The 20,864-nt window shown below is 39.5% G+C and overlaps 1 protein-coding gene across 1 annotated transcript in view; it reads left to right on the top strand.

Annotated features, from left to right (window-relative positions):
• Nucleotides 1-20,864, top strand: part of NCAPH (non-SMC condensin I complex subunit H) — a 704,755-nt gene that overhangs the window by 302,031 nt on the left and 381,860 nt on the right. Inside the window, 2 exon segments of the mRNA XM_029604457.1 lie at nt 10,751-10,763; nt 13,716-13,901. Coding sequence (XP_029460317.1) covers nt 10,751-10,763; nt 13,716-13,901 — 199 coding nt within the window.

The raw sequence follows: 20,864 nt of genomic DNA, 5'->3' as shown, positions 1-20,864 counted from the left end.
TCAATTACCTAAATAGAAATACGTGGTGTTTTTAAAGTATTAGAAAAAACTTTCACGCTGTACATGTCAAAATATTACTTTAGGAATATAAGGACCATCATACCACCCAGTGCTCACAAGTCAGACTTGCATTTCATGTACTTCATACGGGTCACTTTTAATCAATGGGTCCATATAGCTCGACTCAATTTTTATAAATTTTTTTAAATTATGAATTTTTTTAAAAAAGATGAAAAACTTCCCTTATTCATCCGTTGTCAGGGTCATTTTTCCATAGCTGTCGGAGATACTCGTCCGACGCGCGCGTTTCGCCAAAGTAGCTGCTTCAGAGACGTATATTCAGATTCTCCTGATCCAGCGCTCCCCTTGTTTCAACGGGGGATATAAACAGATCTTTGAGCATTAGTAGAATTCTTTCAAAAAGAACTTCAGTGGTGTAAAAGGTCCATCAAATTTTTCTAAAAAACATTAGAAGCCTAAGTCAAATTCAGCGATATTGATTTTTGTAACAAAATGTTTTAACGATGTATACTAGCAGAGGGAAAAGCAGATAAACTTACCGAACCCAACGCCGTCTCTCTCCGCTCAAAGTTCTTAGCGGTAGAGCGGCTTGGGTCGGTCTAAATTTAAATACAATAGCGTCTGGTATCCACCTGACAGTCAGATGATTCTTGATTTTGGCGCGCAATCACCAGAAGTGAAACCATTCGATATCTTTGTTCAAGCCACCAGGAGTCACTGATTTTAATTGAAAAATCCACTTCTGTTCGCATTGTCTCAAAGTCTGTACACGATTTCCACCCCTCCAATGCTGATTAATGATTTCTAACACGGTCCATTTAATATCATCAAACTCATGTTTAAATTCTTTGAAGTGAGCAACTAGGGGTTCCTCAACTCGATTGGTATTGATGCAGCATTTGTGTTCAGTAAGACGAATCTTAACCTTTCTTTTTGTCATGCCTACATAAGTTAATGGGCACGGACAAAAGATGGCATAGACTGCATGGGTTGAGTGACAAGAGAAATCAGGTAGTGGAACGGTTTTCCCCAATGCCGTGACAATTTGGGTCTGAGGGGACCTTAGAGGGCAAAATTTGCATTTGTCACATGTTTGAACAGGTTCCTTGTTCTGTATAGGCTTAGAACAATTTGAGCGTACAACATGGTCCCGAATGTTTTTTACCACGGGAATACGCAATCCTCAAAGGTTGATTCAATAAAGGATGAATTCGTTGAATGATCTTCCAGTGTTCCCTCATAGCTCTGCTGATTGGGGCCGACAGAAGGGTATGTTTCAGCACCACAGTGTGCGGGTTCGATCCTGGCTCAGGATTTTTTGGCAAAAACAAATAGTCTCTGTTCGAATAAAGCGCTCGCCGGTAAGCTTTTTTGACGCAGTGTGTCGGATAGCCGCGTTGTAAAAAGCGGTTAGCCATGTCTTTTGCTTGAGTTTTAAAGTCCTCTTGATCTGCACATAATCTTCTCAATCTGAGGAACTGGCCCACAGGAAGATTGGATTTAAAGCTGGTAGGGTGGAAACTGTCGTATCTCAAAAGATTGTTGCGATCATTTGGCTTACGGAATATACTGGTGACCAGAACGGCATCCTTTTTCTTGATCAAAATGTCTAGATAGGAGATTTGATTTTGATGATGCTCCATAGTGAATTTTAAACAGGGATCAAGACTGTTCAACCATAAATGGAACTCTTGTAACGTTGATAGGGATCCTTCCCATATGACAAAGACGTCATCAATGTAACGTTCCAACATTTCAATTGAGATCTCCATTGGCAGTTTTCTATATGCAGGGTCTCAAACCTGGCCACAAAAATGTTTTCCACATCCGGAGCCATGGCGGCTCCCATGGCAGTTCCTCGAATTTGTAGGTAAAAATCCCCATCAAACATGAAATAATTCTTACTTAACGTAAATTCAAGAAGTTCGATAATGGAAATGATTGGAATCCTCTTTGGATGTGACTGTGCTTTTAATGCTTCTGAGACTGCAACCAGTGCCTGATCCTGGGGAATAACTGTATAGAGAGACTCGATGTCAAACGTAACTAACCAGCAATCTTGTGGTAAGCGTACAGTGTCAAGATATTGTAACATGCTTGTGCTATCTTTCACATATGAGGTAGATTTTGACACACAAGGTTGTAAAATTTTGTCCAAGAAAATTGAGATCGGTTCCAACACTGATTCATTCGCTGAGACGATTGGACGTCCCGGAGGGTTACAGAGTGTTTTATGGATTTTAGGTAGTATGTATAGAACGGGTATCCTGGGGTTCTCATTGATTAGAAAACGACGTTCTGAACTTGTTAGATACCCACCATCAAAGCCCCTCTCTACAATCTCTTTAATTTCAGAGAGAATCTCCTGTGTAGGGTCTTTTTCCAGACGTTGGTAGAAGTCTGTGTTGGAAAGTTGTCGGTTGACTTCTTTAAGATATGCAGATTTTTCCATTATAACAACGGCACCTCCTTTGTCCGCAGGCTTTATAACCAGCTCATCATTTTCTTGGAGCTGATGTAAAGCCTCGGATTCTTGTTTGGTCATATTATAAAAAATATGTTTTTTTGTATTTTCCAAGATTTCAACGTCGTGTAAAACCAATTCTTTAAAGGTGTTAACTACGGGATCCCCCGGTGGAGGTGGACTCCATCTAGATTTTAGTTTCACCAGAGATTCTTGTGTTGGTGGTGGTTCAAAGGGCTGCTGGGACAGGAATACAGTTCGCTGTAGGTGTCGGATAAATTTTTGAAAATCACATCTAAAATTAAAAGGGTCATGTCTTTGTGATACTACAAAGTTTAGTCCCTTATCCAAAACTTTTTGTTGCAATGGTGTCAAAAGATGTTTGGATAAATTAATGACCGCAGATTCTATGTCCAGTATCTCTGCCCCCCCCTGGGGCGGGTATTTGTTCCCTGTGTATTGAGACCTGGTTTTTGGGCGGTTCCAATCTGTGTTTTGTTGACCTCTGTATCCCTGTCTTTTGCCTCGCGTATTCTGACCCCTGTTTTGTGCAGGACGTGAGTAGTCCCCCGATGGTCGATCCTCATCACTACCCGAAGAACTTTAAAACTTTAAAACTCAAGCAAAAGACATGGCTAACCACTTTTTACAACGCGGCTATCCGACACACTGCGTCAAAAAAGCTTACCGGCGAGCGCTTTATTCGAACAGAGACTATTTGTTTTTGCCAAAAAATCCTGAGCCAGGATCGAACCCGCACACTGTGGTGCTGAAACATACCCTTCTGTCGGCCCCAATCAGCAGAGCTATGAGGGAACACTGGAAGATCATTCAACGAATTCATCCTTTATTGAATCAACCTTTGAGGATTGCGTATTCCCGTGGTAAAAACATTCGGGACCATGTTGTACGCTCAAATTGTTCTAAGCCTATACAGAACAAGGAACCTGTTCAAACATGTGACAAATGCAAATTTTGCCCTCTAAGGTCCCCTCAGACCCAAATTGTCACGGCATTGGGGAAAACCGTTCCACTACCTGATTTCTCTTGTCACTCAACCCATGCAGTCTATGCCATCTTTTGTCCGTGCCCATTAACTTATGTAGGCATGACAAAAAGAAAGGTTAAGATTCGTCTTACTGAACACAAATGCTGCATCAATACCAATCGAGTTGAGGAACCCCTAGTTGCTCACTTCAAAGAATTTAAACATGAGTTTGATGATATTAAATGGACCGTGTTAGAAATCATTAATCAGCATTGGAGGGGTGGAAATCGTGTACAGACTTTGAGACAATGCGAACAGAAGTGGATTTTTTCAATTAAAATCAGTGACTCCTGGTGGCTTGAACAAAGATATCGAATGGTTTCACTTCTGGTGATTGCGCGCCAAAATCAAGAATCATCTGACTGTCAGGTGGATACCAGACGCTATTGTATTTAAATTTAGACCGACCCAAGCCGCTCTAACCGCTAAGAACTTTGAGCGGAGAGATGGCGTTGGGTTCGGTAAGTTTATCTGCTTTTCCCTCTGCTAGTATACATCGTTAAAACATTTTGTTACAAAAATCAATATCGCTGAATTTGACTTAGGCTTCTAATGTTTTTTAGAAAATTTGATGGACCTTTTACACCACTGAAGTTCTTTTTGCAAGAATTCTACTAATGCTCAAAGATCTGTTTATATCCCCCGTTGAAACAAGGGGAGCGCTGGATCAGGAGAATCTGAATATACGTCTCTGAAGCAGCTACTTTGGCGAAACGCGCGCGTCGGACGAGTATCTCCGACAGCTATGGAAAAATGACCCTGACAACGGATGAATAAGGGAAGTTTTTCATCTTTTTTAAAAAAATTCATAATTTAAAAAAATTTATAAAAATTGAGTCGAGCTATATGGACCCATTGATTAAAAGTGACCCGTATGAAGTGCATGAAATGCAAGTCTGACTTGTGAGCACTGGGTGGTATGATGGTCCTTATATTCCTAAAGTAATATTTTGACATGTACAGCGTGAAAGTTTTTTCTAATACTTTAAAAACACCACGTATTTCTATTTAGCTCATTGCCCTCGTGGGGTTATTCATTAAGAGATTTTTTGGAATTAGATTTCAATTACCCCAATATTGACTGGGTAAATGTATTATCGGGACATGCTAGAGAGATAAGGTTCCTGAATGGAATAAATGACAGCTTTATGGAGCAATTGGTTCAGGAACTGACAAGAGAGGGAGCAATTTTAGATCTAATTCTCAATGGAGCACAGGATTTGGTGAGAGAGGTAAAGGTGGTGGGGCCGCTTGGCAATAGTGATCATAATATGATCAAATTTGAATTAATGACTGGAAGGGGGACTGTAAGCAAATCCACGGCTCTCGTGCTAAACTTTCAAAAGGGAAACTTTGTTAAAATGAGAAAAATAGTTAGAAAAAAACTGAAAGGAGCAGCTAGAAAGATAAAGTGTGCAAGAGGCGTGGTCATTGTTTAAAAAAAAACAACCCCCCCCCCCCCCCCCCCAAAAAAAAAAAACATCCTGGAAGCAAAGTCCAGATGCATTCCACACATTAAGAAAGGTGAAAAGAAGGGAAAACGATTATCGGCATGGTTAAAAGGGGAGGTGAAAGAAGCTATTTTAGCCAAAGATCTTCATTCAAAAATTGGAAGAAGGATTCAACAGAAGAAAATAGGGTAATGCATAAGTGTTGGCAAGTCAAATGTAAGACACTGAAAAAGGCAGGCTAAGAGAGAAGTTGAAAAGAAGTTGGCCGTAGCGGCAAAAACTCACAGTAAAAGCTTTTTAAAATATATCCGAAGCAGAAAGCCTGTGAGGGAGTCAGTTGGACCGATAAATGATAGAGGGGTTAAAGGTGCACTTAGAGAAGATAAGGCCATTGCGGAAAGATTAAATGATTTCTTTGCTTCGGTGTTTACTGAAGAGGATGTTGGTGAGGTACCTGTAATGGAGAAGGTTTTAATGGGTAATGATTCAGATGGACTGAACCAAATCACGGTGAACCTAGAAGATGTTGTATGTCTGATTGACAAACTGAAGAGTAGTAAATCAACTGGACTGGATGGTATACACCCCAGGGTTCTGAAGGAACTCATAAATGAAATTTCAAACCTATTGGTAAAAAATTTGTAACCTATCATTAAAATCAACCATTGTACCTGAAGACTGGAGGGTGGCTAATGTAACCCCAATATTTAAAAAGGGCTCCAGGGGCGATCCGGGAAACTACAGACCGGTTAGCCTGACTTCAGTGCCAGGAAAAATAGTGGAAAGTGTTATAAATATCAAAATCACAGAAGATATAGAAAAACATGGTTTAATGGAACAAAGTCAGCATGGCTTTACCCAAGGCAAGTCTTGCCTCACAAATCGTCTTCACTTTTTTTGAAGGAGTCAATATTTATTTATTTATTTATTTATTTATTTAACAGCTTTTAATATACCGGTGTTCGTGCAAGCACATCACGCCGGTTTACAATAAACTTGAGAAAGGAGGAAAATTACAAAAAACAGGGAATGGGGGATGGAGCAGGAGCGAAAAAAGGGGCGGGGGGGGGAGAGAGAGGGAGAAAGGTAAAAGGAGGAAAGACAGCAGCTGAGAAAGGTACAAAGGAACATAGCAGTATTTACATGAGAGGTTGATTAACGGTTAAGCATTGTTGCTTAATGACAGCGGTTAAAAGCTTAATTACAAAAGTTATGGTAGGTTATATTGATAACTTATTTAAACAATTAAAACATATGTATAAAATATTTGCTTATTTACATCAATTATAGCAGGTAATAAAAGGTAGCTTAATTTAGGTTTTTAACACAGGTAGGGTGTTTTAACTTGTGTTACAGTGGAGCACGGAAAAACTAGGTAGCGAATCAGTGAGTGGTGGGCGGGGCGGTATAGGAAGGGGTGAGGGGAGGGAGGGTGGGGGGGTATGGGTGGGTTGAAGGTGAGACTGGGTGGTTTCAGGGGTAAACATGTAGATCAAGGTAGATGTAGTGTATTTGGATTTTCAGAAGGCGTTTGACAAAGTTCCTCATAAGAGGCTTCGAGGAGAAGTAAAAAGTCATGGGATAGGTGATGATGTCCTTTCATGGATTACAAACTGGCTAAAAGATAGGAAACAGAGAGTAGGATTAAATGAACAATTTTCTCAGTGGAAGGGTGTGGTCAGTGGAGTGCCTCAGGGATCTGTATTGGGACCCTTACTTTTCAATATATTTATAAATGATCTGGAAAGAAATACGACGAGTAAGATAATCAAATTTGCAGATGATACAAAATTGTTCAGAGTAGTTAAATCACAAGCAGATTGTGAAAAATTGCAGGAAGACCTTGTGAGACTGGAAAATTGGGCATCAAAATGGCAGATGAAATTTAATGTGCATAAATGCAAGGTGATGCATATAGGGAAAAATAACCCATGCTATAGTTACACAATGTTAGGTTCCATATTAGGAGCTACCACCAAAGAAAGAGATCTAGATGTCATAGTGGATAATACATTAAAATCGTCGGCTCGGTGTGTTGCAGCAGTCAAAAAATCAAACAGAATGTTGGGAATTATTAGAAAGGGAATGGTGAATAAAATGGAAAATGTCAATGCCTCTGTATCGCTCCATGGTGAGACCACTCCTTGAATATTGTGAATACTGTGTACAATTCTTGTTGCCACATCTCGAAACAGATATAGTTACGATGGAGAAGGTACAGAGAAGGGCAACCAAAATGATAAAAGGAATGGAACAGCTCCCCTATGAGGAAAGACTAAAGAGGTTAGGACTTTTCAGCTTGGAGAAGAGACGGCTGAGGGGGGATATGATAGAGGTCTTTAAGATCATAAGAAGTCTTGAACGAATAGATGTGACTCGGTTATTTACAGTTTCGAATAATAGAAGGACTAGGGGGCATTCCAGGAAGTTAGCAAGTAAGACTAATCGAAAAAAACTTTTTCACTCAACGCACAATAAAGCTCTGGAATTTGTTGCTAGAGGATGTGGTTAGTGCATTTAGTGTAACTGTGTTCAAAAAAGTTTTGGATAAGTTCTTGGAGGAGAAGTCCATTAACGGCTATTAATCAAGTTGACTTAGGGAATAGCTGCTGCTATTAATTGCATCGGTAGCATGGGATCTTCTTAGTGTTTGGGTAATTTCCAGGTTCTTGTGGCCTGGTTTGGCCTCTGTTGGAAACAGGATGCTGGGCTTGATGGACCTTTGGTCTGACCCAGCATGGCAATCTCTTATGTTCTTATGTCTTCAAGGTTAGCTAGTGTTCCCAGGACCCTTTGGAATGTGAAATGTAAGCAAATGTTTCTTTTCACCTTGTGATCTTAAATCAAAGGAGTGTTATTTTAATTACTTGGACAAAACTGTATTTAAGGCTAGCCAATTGAATATCTAAATAAGTCAGTTTCTCCAACTTAGCTGACTTCCTTATGCGCATAAGAAATAAAGGCTTTTGATCATGAGAAATACACTCTGTTGTGTACTTGTTAAACTTTTTTTTCATTACACCTGCTATTAAGTAAGTTGACTTAGGGAATAGCCACTGCTATTAATTGCATCAGTAGCATGTGATGATCTTACTGTTTGGGTAATTGCCAGGTTTTTGTGGCCTGGTTTGGCCTCTGTTGCTAACAGGATGCTGGGCTTGATGGACTCTTGTTCTGACCCAGCATGGCAATTTCTTATGTTCCTAAGTCATGGGATAGATGGCAGTGTCCTATTATGGATTGTCAACTGATTAAAGATAGAAAACGAGAGTAGGGCTAAATGGTAAATTTTCCCAATGGAAAAAGGTGAATAGTGGAGCACCCCAGTAGTCTGTTCTGAGATCGATGCCTTTTAATATATTTATAAATGACCTGGAAATGGGAAAAAGTGAGGTGATCAAATTTGCTGATGACATAAAAGTATTCAAAGTTATCAAATTACAAGAGGATTGTGAGAAATTACAAGAAACCATTGCAAAACTGAGAGACTGGGCAAGCAAATGACAAATTAAATTTAATGTAGACAAGTGGAAAGTGATGCACTTAGGGAACAGTAACCCCAAATTATAACCTTAAAATGCAATGTTCCACTTTATGAGTCGCCACTCAGGAAAAGGATCTAGGTGTCGTCCTTGAAAATATGTTGAAATCTTCTGGTCAGTGTGCATCAGCAGCCAAGAATAGCAAATAGAACGCTAGGGATCATTAGGAAAGGAATGGAGAATAATGCCTCTGTATTGCTCCATGGTGTGACTTCATCTTGAGTATTGTGTGCAGTTCTGGTTACCACATCTCAAGAAAGATGTAGCAGAATTAGAAAAGGTACAGGGAAGTGTGACCAAAATGATAAAGGGGATGAAGAAAGGCTAAAGAATTTAGGACTCTTCAGCTTGGAGAAAAGACAGCTGAGGGGAGATTTGATAGAGGTCTATAAAATGAGTAGAATGGAATGAGTAAACATTAATCAGTTTTTACTCTTTAGAAAAATACAAGGACCTGGGGAAACACAGTGAAGTTACTGGGTAATACATTTCAAACTAATAATAGAACATTTTTTTTATTCAACACATAATTAAGCTTGGAATTGTTGCCAGAGAATGTGGTGAAAGCTATTAGTATAGCTGCATTTAAAAAAGGTTTTGAAAAGTTCCTGGAGGAAAAGTCCATTAACAATTAATAAGGTAGAGTTGCAGAAATTCACTGCCTATTCTTGGGATAAGTAGCTTGGAATCTATCTACCCCTTGGGATCCTGTCAGGTACTTGTTATCAGGCTTGGCTACTACTGGAAAACAGATACTGGGCTTAATGGACCCTTGGTCTGACCCAGTATGGCAAGCCTTATTTCTTATGATAAGCAATGGCTTTCCCAAGTTTACATGGCTAAAAATGGTTTATAGACATTTCCTCCAGGATGTGTCCAAACCCCTTTTGAAACCAACAATGCTAACTGCTTTCATCACATCCTCTAGCAATAAATTCCACAGTTTAATTGTGTGCTAAGTGAAAACAAATAATCTCAATTTACATAAGAACATAAGTTGCCCACACTGGGTCAGACCAAGGTTCCATCAAGCCCACCAGTATCCTGTTTTCAACAGTGGCCAATCCAGGTTACAAATACCTGGCAAGTAACCAAACATTATGAAGGTCCCATGCTTCTAATGCTAGTAATATAGGTCCTCCAGTAATGTGTCACAATCTGCTTGTGATTTAACTACTCTGAATAATTTTGTATCATCCACAAATTTGATAACCTCACTCGTCGCATTCCTTTCCAGATCATTTATATATATATTGAAAGCACCTGTGGCAAGTACTGATCCCTGAGGCAACCCTTTCCACTGAGAAAATTGACCATTTAATCCTACTCTATTTCCTGTCCTTTAACCAGTTTGTAATCCACGAAAGGACATCGCCTCCTATCCCATGACTTTTTAGTTTTCGTAGAATCCTCTCATGAGGGACTTTGTCAAACGCCTTCTGAAAATCCAAATACAACTACATCTAACCGGTTCACCTTTATCAACATGTTTATTAACCCCTTCAAAAAAATGAAGCAGATTTGTTAGGCAAGACTTCCCTTGGTAAATCCATGTTGACTGTGTTCCATTAAACCATGTCTTTGTATATGCTGTACGATTTTGATCTTGAGAATAGTTTCTACTGTTTTTCCCGGCACTGAAGTCAGGCTCACTGGTCTATAGTTACCCGGATCGCCCCTGGAGCCTTTTTTAAATATTGGGGTTACAGTGGCCACCCTCCAGTCTTCAGGTACAATGGATGATTTTATGGTAGGTTACAAATTTAAACTAATAAATCAGAAATTTCATTGTTTAGTTTCTTCAGTACCCTAGGATGCATACCATCCGGTCCAGGTGATTTCCTACTCTTTAGTTTGTCAATCTGGCCTACTACATCTCCAGGTTCACAGTGATTTCGTTCAGTTTGTCTGACTCATCACCCCTGAAAACCATCTCCGGAACTGGTATCTCCCCAACATCCTCATTAGTAAACACGGAAGCAAAGAATTCCTTTAGTCTTCTGCAATGCCCTATCTTCCCTAAGAGCCCCTTTAATCCGTCGGTCATCTAATGGTCCAAACCGACTCCCTCACAGGTTTCTTGCTTCGGATTTATTTTAAAAAGTTTTTATTATGAGATTTTTGCCTCTTTGGGCCAACTTTATTTCAAATTCTTTCTTCGCCTGTCTTATCAATGTTCTACACTTAACTTGACAATGCTTAATTTTTATCCTATTTTCTTCAGATTGATCCTTCCAGTTTTTGAAGGATTTTTTTTTTGTTGCTAAAATAGCCTCTTTCACCTCACCTTTTAACGATGACTGTAATTGTTTTGCCTTCCTTCCCCTTTCTTAATGTGTGGAATACCTATGGACTGTGCCTCTAGGATTGTATTTTTAAACAATGTCCATGCCTGTTGAACTCTCTTATCCTTTGCAGCTGCACCTTTCAGTTTTTTCTATTTTCCTCTCCTCATTTTATCAAAGTTTCCCTTTTGAAAGTTTAGTGTTAGAGCTGCAGATTTACTTATTGTCCCCCTTCCAGTTATTAGTTTAAATTTGATCATGTTATGATCACGTTGCCAAGTTGCCCCCACCACAGTTACCTCTCTTACCAAATCCTGTTTTCCACTAAGCATTAAATCTAAAATATCTCCCTCTCTTGTTGGTTCCTGAACCAATTGCTTCAGGAACTTTATGGCTCTAGCAAATCCTGAAGTTACATTTACCCAGTCAATTTTGGGGTAATTGAAATCTCCCATTATTATTGCACTGCCAATTGGTTTGCTTCCCTGATTTCTCTTAGCATTTCATCATCTGTCTGACCATTTTGTCCAGGTGGACGGTAGTATACTCCTATCACTATACTCTTACCCAACACACATGGGATTCCTTCCCATATAGATTCTACTGAGCATTTTGACTCTTGTATGATCTTTATCCTGTTGGGTCTCTATACCCTCCCAGTCATAAAGTGCACAACCCCCACCAAGTTATCTACCTATCATTGTGATATAATTTGTACCCTGATATAGCACTGTCCCACCAAGTGTCTGTGATGCCATTATTTCAATCTCATCATTTGCTGCTATACACTCTAACTCTCCCATCTTACTTCTTAGGCTTCTGTATTGGCATACAGACATTTCAAAGTGTGTGTTTTGTTTGTATTAACAACCTGCTTTTCAGTTGTTAGGAATAATTCGGAAATCATTAGCTTCGGTGATTTTTTACATATAGGCACATGGACTACGTTTGCTTTTATTGGAAACTCTCTTTGGGATGCCCTATCTCTCCTTTTTTCAGTATAGTATCCTTCAAGGTTACATCTCTATGAGCCATGCACTGCTGACTGACTGAATGTCTGCTTTCTCCCTTGTTCTAGTTTAAAAGCTGCTGTATCTCCTTTTTGAAAGTTAGTGCCAGAACTTGGTTCCACTCTGGTTAAGGTGGAGCCCAACCTTTGGGAAAAGCCCTCTCCCTTCCCCAAAGTTTCCCCAGTCTTCTACAAAACGGAATCCATCTCTCCCTGCACTATCGTCTCATCCACGCATTGAAACTCTGGAGCTCTGCCTGCCTATGGGGACCTGCACGTGGTACAAGGAAGCAATTCAGAGAATGCCAACCTGGAGGTTTTGGATTTCAAGTTCCTACCTTAATCCTAAATTGACTTCCAGATCCTCCTCTCCCACATTTTCCTATGTCTGTGCCCACATGTACCACGACAAGCCACCTCCTCCTCCCCAGCACTGCCTGTAATCCTATCTAGGTGACGCTTGAGGTCTGCCACCTTCGCACCAGGCAGGCAAAGTTACCAGGCGGGTTTCTTTTCTCACGTCCACCAGCCACCCTGCTATCTACATTTCTAAAAATGTAATTACCAACTATGATGGCCTGCCTAACCCTTCCCTCCTGGGCAGTAGCCTTGGGAGACTTGTCCTCAGTGCGAGAGGCCCTGCACCCTTTGTAGTAGAGGAGGACCGGAAGCTAAGTGAGTGAAGATTAATTTTATGGTGGTTAAAGAGGATTGGTAAGTATAGCTTTCAGAAATTTTTGGAGTTATAAAAGTCTGGTGAAAGGTGAAATTGAGGGATATATTCTTTAGAGTTTGTGTGTGTCTGAGGTAATAAGCAAGTCAGAGATAGTTAATTCTAGTCTCTTTCCCACCCAGTCAACCATTGATTTTTAGGCCGAGACACTTTCTCAATTAAAAAATCAATCAGGGTCTTATCTAAATCATACTATTGTACCAGCCCTTATTGAAATTTTAATTCTCCCTTGTAGGACACTAGCTGATTAATTAGTAAATTCACCTGTATAATTTAAAGTACTCTCATTCCATCTCCCTTAGTATCCTAAACTTAACTAGGAACTCAAAGTATGTGAAGGCAGCAGTTCCAGCAAGCAGATGGGGCTTTCCAGTCTTTTGGCATTGTCACAGTATGATTTTTTTACCCGCCGGTGAGGGATTGCTCCTTTTGCAAAGAGCTCCTGGCTCTCAGGGAACCAGTCCGATCTCTGGGGGCTAGAGTAGCAGACTTGGATGAGCTGAGGCAGACAGAAAGGTACATTGATGAGAACTTCAGGGACATAGTAGCCAAGTCCAAATCCAGTCTGGCAGACCCAAGTGCTGCCTTTGATCAGAAAGGTCTCCCAGTAGAACATCACCCTGGTTTTAGCAAGAAGTGATCCTGTAGCAAGGACCTGATTCCAGGTGATTTATGAAGTATCACATGAAGGCTTTGTCAAATGCCTTCTGGAAATCCAGTTACACTATAATAACTGGCTCACACCTTTATCCATCCACATGTTTGTTTATGCCCTATAAAAAAAAAAAGTAGCAAATTTGTGAGGCAAAGACTTCCCTTGGCTAAATCCATGTGGCTTTGTCCCATTAAACTGCTTATCTATATGTTCAGTAGTTTGTTCTTTATGATAGTTTCTTCCGTTTTCCCTGGTTATGAGCAAGAAGGATTGGAGCTATTCTTTGGGATCCTGCCAGGAACTTGTGACCTTGATTGTCCACAGTTGGATGCTGGGTTTTGGACCTTTGGTCTGATCCAGTATGGCATTCCTTATGCCCAGCATCTTTTGCTTGCCTCAGTGGGAGCTGATCCTAAGTATCCAGCTTCTGCTTTTGTCTCTGTATTGGGTTTGCTAGTCTCTAACACGGAAGTCCCCTTCTTCTCCGGCCACTGTTTATTGCTGCAGATTGATCCATGTTTCAGAAAACAGCTGCTTCTTTTGATGAATCCAGCACAGTGGGAGTGTTCCTAACAACTCTGCTTTGTCAAGACTATTACAGCGAACTGCTGTTTGATTGTGATGTTGTGCCCCTATCATCTATGCAAAAAGATCCACCCAGTCCTGTCTTGCTAGAGGTGGCTGACTTAAAGGGTATGTATTTAATTTTTTAGTCCTGAACTGTAGCACTGCCTGTTCCAATAAATAAAATGTTTGTTCTATGTTGTACTAATTATATAGTTTCTAATTTGTCCTAATTATTCAGTTCCCTGTAAAGCACATAAAGCTACGTTCATGTTTACTGTAAACCGATGTGATATTCCCAATGAATGTCAGTATATAAAAAACATTAAATAAGGGAGAGAGGAGAGAGAAGAGCCCGAGGAGGTCAGCTATTGCCTTTCTGCCTTGGTAGAATTGATTTATTGCCTGGGACTGAGACGCGGTCTAACTCCCGAATACGCTACCTGATTGCCTGATTCCGACGCTGACCGGATCTGAGCGAGGTGAGGAGGCCTCGCCAACGTCATCAGGAAGGGACCGGAAGGTCTTCAAAAGCCGGCCCCTCCTGCGGCATGTAGGTGCCGCTGGTGTGTCGCCCAAGCTACGCGCGCCTAAGGGGCGCGCGGCTTAGTTTGAACTTTACCTGGCTGTGAACTTCCATTTTGGAGAATAACGGGACTTCTCTGTCAACTGTAAGTGACTGACTACTTTTTTTTTATTTTTTTAATTCATACTTTATTAATTTTCTCATTGATACAATCATAGAAAGAAAACATAAATCTTATGTCCAAAAAAGGTAAAAAAATCTAGTAATACATTACATATCAAATTTCATGTTTGGCATAACCATAATTGGGGGATTATCCAATATAACTATATATATACATACAGTTTAACACATAATATTCGGAGGAAGTGGAGTATTTATTCGTTTTGGACGCCTGCCTCTAAGATTGAAGCTTGACTCTTATCTTTTAGAAATGTTTCCAAATGTGTTGGATCATTAAATCCAAATTTTCTTCCCTCGGTAATTAATAAGGCAAGAACAGGGAAATTTCAAGAAGAAAGTTGCACCCAGAGCTACCACCCTTGGCTTCAAGGAAAGAAAATATTTCCTTCTAGCCTGGGTAGCTCAGGCAACATCGGGGAATATTTGGATTTTCTGACCACAAAAGGAACATTTCTATTCAGGAAAATTTTTTGAATAATACATCTTTATCCTGTTCTGCAATAAAGGAAACAAATAAAGTTGCCCTATTCTCTATTAAGTCTATTGACTCTTCTAAAATTGTGTCACACTTAAGGTTACATCATTTTAAATTATATCCCTTTTCTCTACAGTATTCATCACAACCTTTTTTGGAAAGTAGTATATCTTAGAAAGTCTAGGTATATCCTTTTCCTCATAATTTAATATTTCCCTTAAAAATTTCTTGAACATCTCCAAAGGAGACAGTAGCCGAGTTATAGGGAAATTAACAATCTCAAATTTTAACTCTCAAATTATTTTCAATAAATTCAGTTTCCTCCCTATTAGGGTTTAAACTGTCTCTCATAAACACATTACCAGAATTGGAAAATTAATTGCACCTTAGCATTCAATCCCATTATCTCTTTCTCACAGTTTTCAATCTTTTTCTTTTGTTCTCCTAAGGCTAATCTATTTTCATTTATCACAAGCGGATAAGGTGCTATTCATCACGTAATATTTTTATCCAGCTTCGAAATCATTCGCCATAAATCTATTGAAGTGATATTATCTGGATTAATTCCAGACTCATTATTTATTTATTTATTTATTTATTTAACAGTTTATATACCGAAGTTTCTGGTAACAAAGTTACTAATCACTTCGGTTTACATTACAACCAATAGATTGACAGTATATAGAATATTGTCTTACAGTGAAACAAGGTAATTAGAACTTGGAAAAATAAATAATAACTTACAAAGGGCAAGGAGAGTAAATATATACAAAGTAGTGGACTGTAATGGAGTTCAAAGCTTAGATGTTGAGTTAAGATTAAGAGAATGCTTGTTTGAACAACAGGTCTTTAGTCTCTTTTTTTAAGGTGGGAGTCGAATGTTCAATTCTAAGGTCTGTGGTGGAGAGAATTCCAAAATTTAGGACCGGCGGTGGAGAGGGCTCTTCTGCTAAGTGATGTCCTTGAGAGGATGGGCTCTTAGCGTGCCTTTTTGAGCTTGTCTCGTCGGACGGGAGGTGGAGTGAAGCTGTAAAGGGATGGTGAGGTCCATTGGAGTGGAGTTATAGATGGCTTTGTGGATTATTGATAGGGATTTATAGAGGATTCTTTGTTTGATAGGGAGCCAGTGAAGGTTCTTTAAGATAGGAGTAATGTGGTCCCTTTTATTAGATTTAGTTAGGATCCTCGCAGTGGCATTTTGCAACATTTGCAGAGGTTTCAGAGTGTTTGCGGGTAAACCAAGCAGCAAAGAATTACAATAGTCTATCTTCGAGAAAATGATTGCTTGTAATACATATCTGAAGTCTTGGAAGTATAAGAGTGGTCTTAGCCTCTTTAATACTTGAAGTTTAAAGAAGCATTCTTTTATGGTGCTGTTAATGAAGCTTTTGTAGTTCAACTGATTGTCCATGGTGACCCCAAGGTTTCTGACATGGGTGGAAAAGGCTGGGGAAGATAAAGTGTGTGAGTAGGGGAGCGGTTGTAGTTACCATTGGAGTGATGAGCAGGAACTCTGACTTGTTGGAATTGAGAATCAAATTAAGATTTGTTAGGAGGTTATTGATAGATATAAGACAGGAATTCCAGAATTGTAAGGTGTTTTGCAAGAATTTTTAATCGGGATAGGATTGGACGTCATCAGCAGCAAAATATAATGAATAAGATTAAGTTTGGAGAGGAGCTGACATAGAGGGAGAAGATAAATGTTGAATATGTTGGGGATAAAGAAGAACCTTGTGGGACTCCCATAGTGGATCTTGAAAGGTGGTGATTCTTTGCTGTTGATCTTGACTTTGTAGAATCTGTTCTGGAGGAAAGATGAGAACCAATTGAGTGCGGTGTTTTTTATGCCAATTTCTGTTAGACGATCTAAGAGATATCATGGTTCACTGTGTCGAAAGCTGCTGATAAGTCGAGTAGGATGAGTGAGGGAGATTGTTTTTTTCTAGGTTTAAGAGAATAATTATCTGAAAGTGATGAAAGGAGGGATTCGGTGCTTCTAGATTTTCGGAATCCAAATTGAGATGAAGAGAGGATGTTATTGTTTTCCAAGTATTCGGCGAGTTGTTTGTTAACTAATTTTTCCATGATTTTGGAGATAATCTGGAGATTGGCTATAGGGCGGAAGTTGGCTGGATTATCTGGGGAAAGATTGATTTGTATTTTTAATAATGGTTTTAGGATGGGCGAGTTGAGTGGAAGTGGGGACAAGGCCTTGTAATAAGAGGCATTGATGATCTGTGATATAGGGTATGAGATGTCTTTGGCAATTGAGATAAGGAGGTTGGCTGGAATAGCATCTAGTGGGTGTGATGAAGGTTTAAGTCTTTATAGAACGTTTTCAATTTCTAAAGTGGAGACAGGTTCAAAGATCTCAAGGCTTGCTGTGATTTGTGGAGGGGAGGGGGGTAGATGAGGTGGGGTGGTGACTTTCATTTTCTTGATAGGGTCCAGGAGGTTAAGAATTTTGTTCTTAAAATATTAAAATATTACTTTCTATTAGAATTTGAGGAGAACTAGATAACTGATTTTCTAAAGGTAATACATTTACCGTCATTGGTAGCTCTGCCTGTATACTTAGGCCTAAGCTACCTTGGACTAGTCCTACCGTTTCTTCATTAGCCATCTCAGTAGATGGGGTACTGCACGGCTCAGGCAGAGACGTCGGTTCGCCTGGACTCAAGGAGGCTTGTGAACTGCCTCCCAAACTGTCCATCGTTGGCGTTTCCATCTGTCGATAGACATGATGGTCCATCGGGCCAGTTCTCTGTTGGTATGAAACTGGTGAAGAAGTGAAGACCTTCGCCTTTCTTTTCCTCCCCATCAGAATAAGGAAAGGTGAAAGAGTTCCGTCCAGACTCCAGACTACTCCGGACTAAGCCGCATCAAGCCGCGCGCGCCCCTTCGGCGGGCGCGGCTTAGGTGACGTGCCGGCGGCTGCGGTGCGCCGCTGCCCTGCCGAGGTTATAGGGTGTAACCCCGCCTCCTCCGCGTCATCAGCCAGCGCCGATCTGCTCACCTGCAAGATGAAATTAACACAGGTTTCCTGCAGCAGGGTAGGTTGGGGGCTAGGCGAAAACCCTCTCCACTTCCTCCCCTCACCCCCCATGACTGATTACTTTTAATCTCTTCTGATTCTCTCTCCCTGACTCCCCACGAGCCAGGGGAACAATAAGAATTAAACTATTGGAGGAACATAAAAGAAGGAGAATTTGAATTTTACCTTTAAAAACTTTAAAATAGCAATATGCCTCATACAAAAAGAAAGGCTCGTATAAGGGAGACACAGACATCTCCCTTATTAACACCTACACAGCCACAAATCTCCTCCTTCTTTAATGTTACAGATGGTTGTAGGCCGGGAGAGGAGACCGCTGTACATGATGCTTCAGAGCGAGAAGCAATGGTACTGGTCAGTGATTTATCTTTGACCCCCGGCGCCCCTAAAACTCCCTCTCCACCATCAGTTAAAGAAAAAATACCCGCTAGTTCTACCGAGGATGTAGATCTAGATGGAATTCTTTTGTCATCTAAAAATGGAAAAAAGAGTGGAGACCTGGCTGAAGGGGAGGGGATTGAAACAACCTGTCATGAACATACTTTTACTGCAGAAACCTTTGGAAATAACTATGGATACACTATGGACAGCGATTAAATCATTGGAACTGGCTATTAACAAATTAACACAGATTACTACTAATTCACAACTTAAAAAAATGAATGTGGAAAGGATGGCTTTAGTATCTCAAAATAATTTGGTTAAATATGAAGCGAGATTAGAAAAAGTGGAAAACGCTCAGAGGAATCTTATTAAATCTGAATTAATTAACCAAAAGAAATTGGAATATATAGAAAATCGATTAAAGTACTTCAATTTAAGAGCTTTGAATTTCCCTAAACAAGATTTGATTCCTGCAGTAGATATGTTTAAGGAATATATGTTGAAAGTACTAAAAATACTTAGTCAAGCTTTACCAGTATTGGAGAAAGCTTATTATGTTCCTGTCAGATCAGGCAGTGGAACTCAGATAGGAAAGAAGCAGCCAGAAACTTTAAATTTATCTGAGATAATTGAAACATCAATAGATACGGAGATAACACTTAGAGCTACGTTAGTGGTATCATTTGTTTTTCCTAAGGAGAGAGATACCGTGTTACGCCTATTTCTGAGAAATAGACTAGAAACATTTCATGGATCCAAGATCTGGATATATCCAGATCTAACAAGATCCACTCAGATTAGGCAAAAAGCATTTTTGAAATTAAAATCAGAGGTACTTCTTAGAGGAGCTGGGTTTATTTTAAAATTTCCCTGCCGTTGTGAACTTAAATACATGGAGCATAATTATGTATTTTTTGAAATATCTGAGTTACAGGTTTTTTTAGATTCACATCCCCCCCCCCCCTAGTACAGGACCAGGTTAGGTGCATTAGATAGATACCATTGTATCCTCTTGATTAAGATCGAGAGGAAGGAAGATATCTCTCTTCTCTCCTCTCTTTTTCAAGGTAATAAATATTTCTTATACAATCGCTCAGTTAATTGTTCCTGTCCTGGGATTTCCTGTGATGTAACAGTATGATTTAAATATTCAAATATTGCTTGTGTGATAATTATTACTATGTAAGTTTTGAATGTTGAATCATCTGTATTAATATACAAAATTTGTTTTGTGTAAATTATTGGAAATGCAAAAAAACCCCCAAAAAAACCCCATTAAATAAATATTGAGACCCTCACATTACACTGACAATCTGCCTCCATCCTAAACTGCAGGTATTCTTTTTCCAGTTCTGAGTCCCACACAGAATGTTAGGAATAACCAACAATTGTCCACTGTTATTACATTAATGAAAATGCTTCCCGATATGCAGCACTACTAATGCAACTCAATCCTAATCTGCATCAGCTAACTCTAGTATAGTATTGGGAGACTAGCAACGTCATTAACTGTGCAGCATGCTCTATTAAGACATGAAGCTCTTAGGATTCTCATTGCTGATTTAGAAAGAATACTTTCTATGACCATTGGTCATAGAAGCTGAAAAGCCTGTCAGTTGCACTTATTGCTAATTAGTACATCTTCTCTTTGCTTCTCTAGCTGTTACTACCAGTGAGTATTGTGGAGTGTGATAGATGAGTCAGAGCTAGGGATCACCCGAAGGAAAACTTTTCTGCAGCTGTTAGTGTTGCTGACAAAATTAAGTACTGACTCTTTTTTTTTTTTTTTTTTAATTTCCAGTTAGTAAAACAGTTATATTAATTCTGGCAATATACTAATAGAACAAAGTGTTAAAAGTGTAGTAACGAGCTTTATAATCCAGTCAAAAAAAGAAAGGAAAATGTGTGTCATAACTTGATAACACCTCTTAACTGCACCCACTCTCCTTGCAGTACAGAAATTAAAGGGAATACAGTTGCTTAAGAAAATTGCATGAACTAAATATCACATAATTAATAGTTATGCAGATCCAAAGTCCTAAATGAGAATTACCGTCATGGAGAATTTTGTTTTCCAGAGATGGCTGATCAACTAGAATGGTGTTTGCTTATCGGCTTAGCTTTCAAAAAGTGGTAATTCTCCAGCTGTCCCTAAGAGATGTAAATTTGATATACAAAAATTATTTGCAGGCTCAAATGCACTGTATACTTGTATTTATATCTATCTTACATTTCTGACTGTGATTGGATGATGCTATGCCTGTTTTATGCACTAAAGTCAGGTGAATATATTTCCTGTGCATGAGTTTTCAAGTAAATTAATGTAGGCTGAAACACTCCATCTGTTTCTTAATCATGGTAAAACTGTTTCAGATATTTAGATGTTAAGTTGGGACCAGATCTAAATTAATTTAATTAGAGGTTTCTCTAAGGCCTTATTAGGTGCAGAGTTGAATAACCCCTGTA

The sequence above is a fragment of the Rhinatrema bivittatum genome, chromosome 5, assembly GCF_901001135.1.
Source record: "Rhinatrema bivittatum chromosome 5, aRhiBiv1.1, whole genome shotgun sequence".
Lineage (NCBI taxonomy): Eukaryota > Metazoa > Chordata > Amphibia > Gymnophiona > Rhinatrematidae > Rhinatrema > Rhinatrema bivittatum.
The sequence above is the reverse complement of the archived record's forward strand: the minus strand, read 5'-3'. Positions and strand labels throughout refer to the sequence as shown.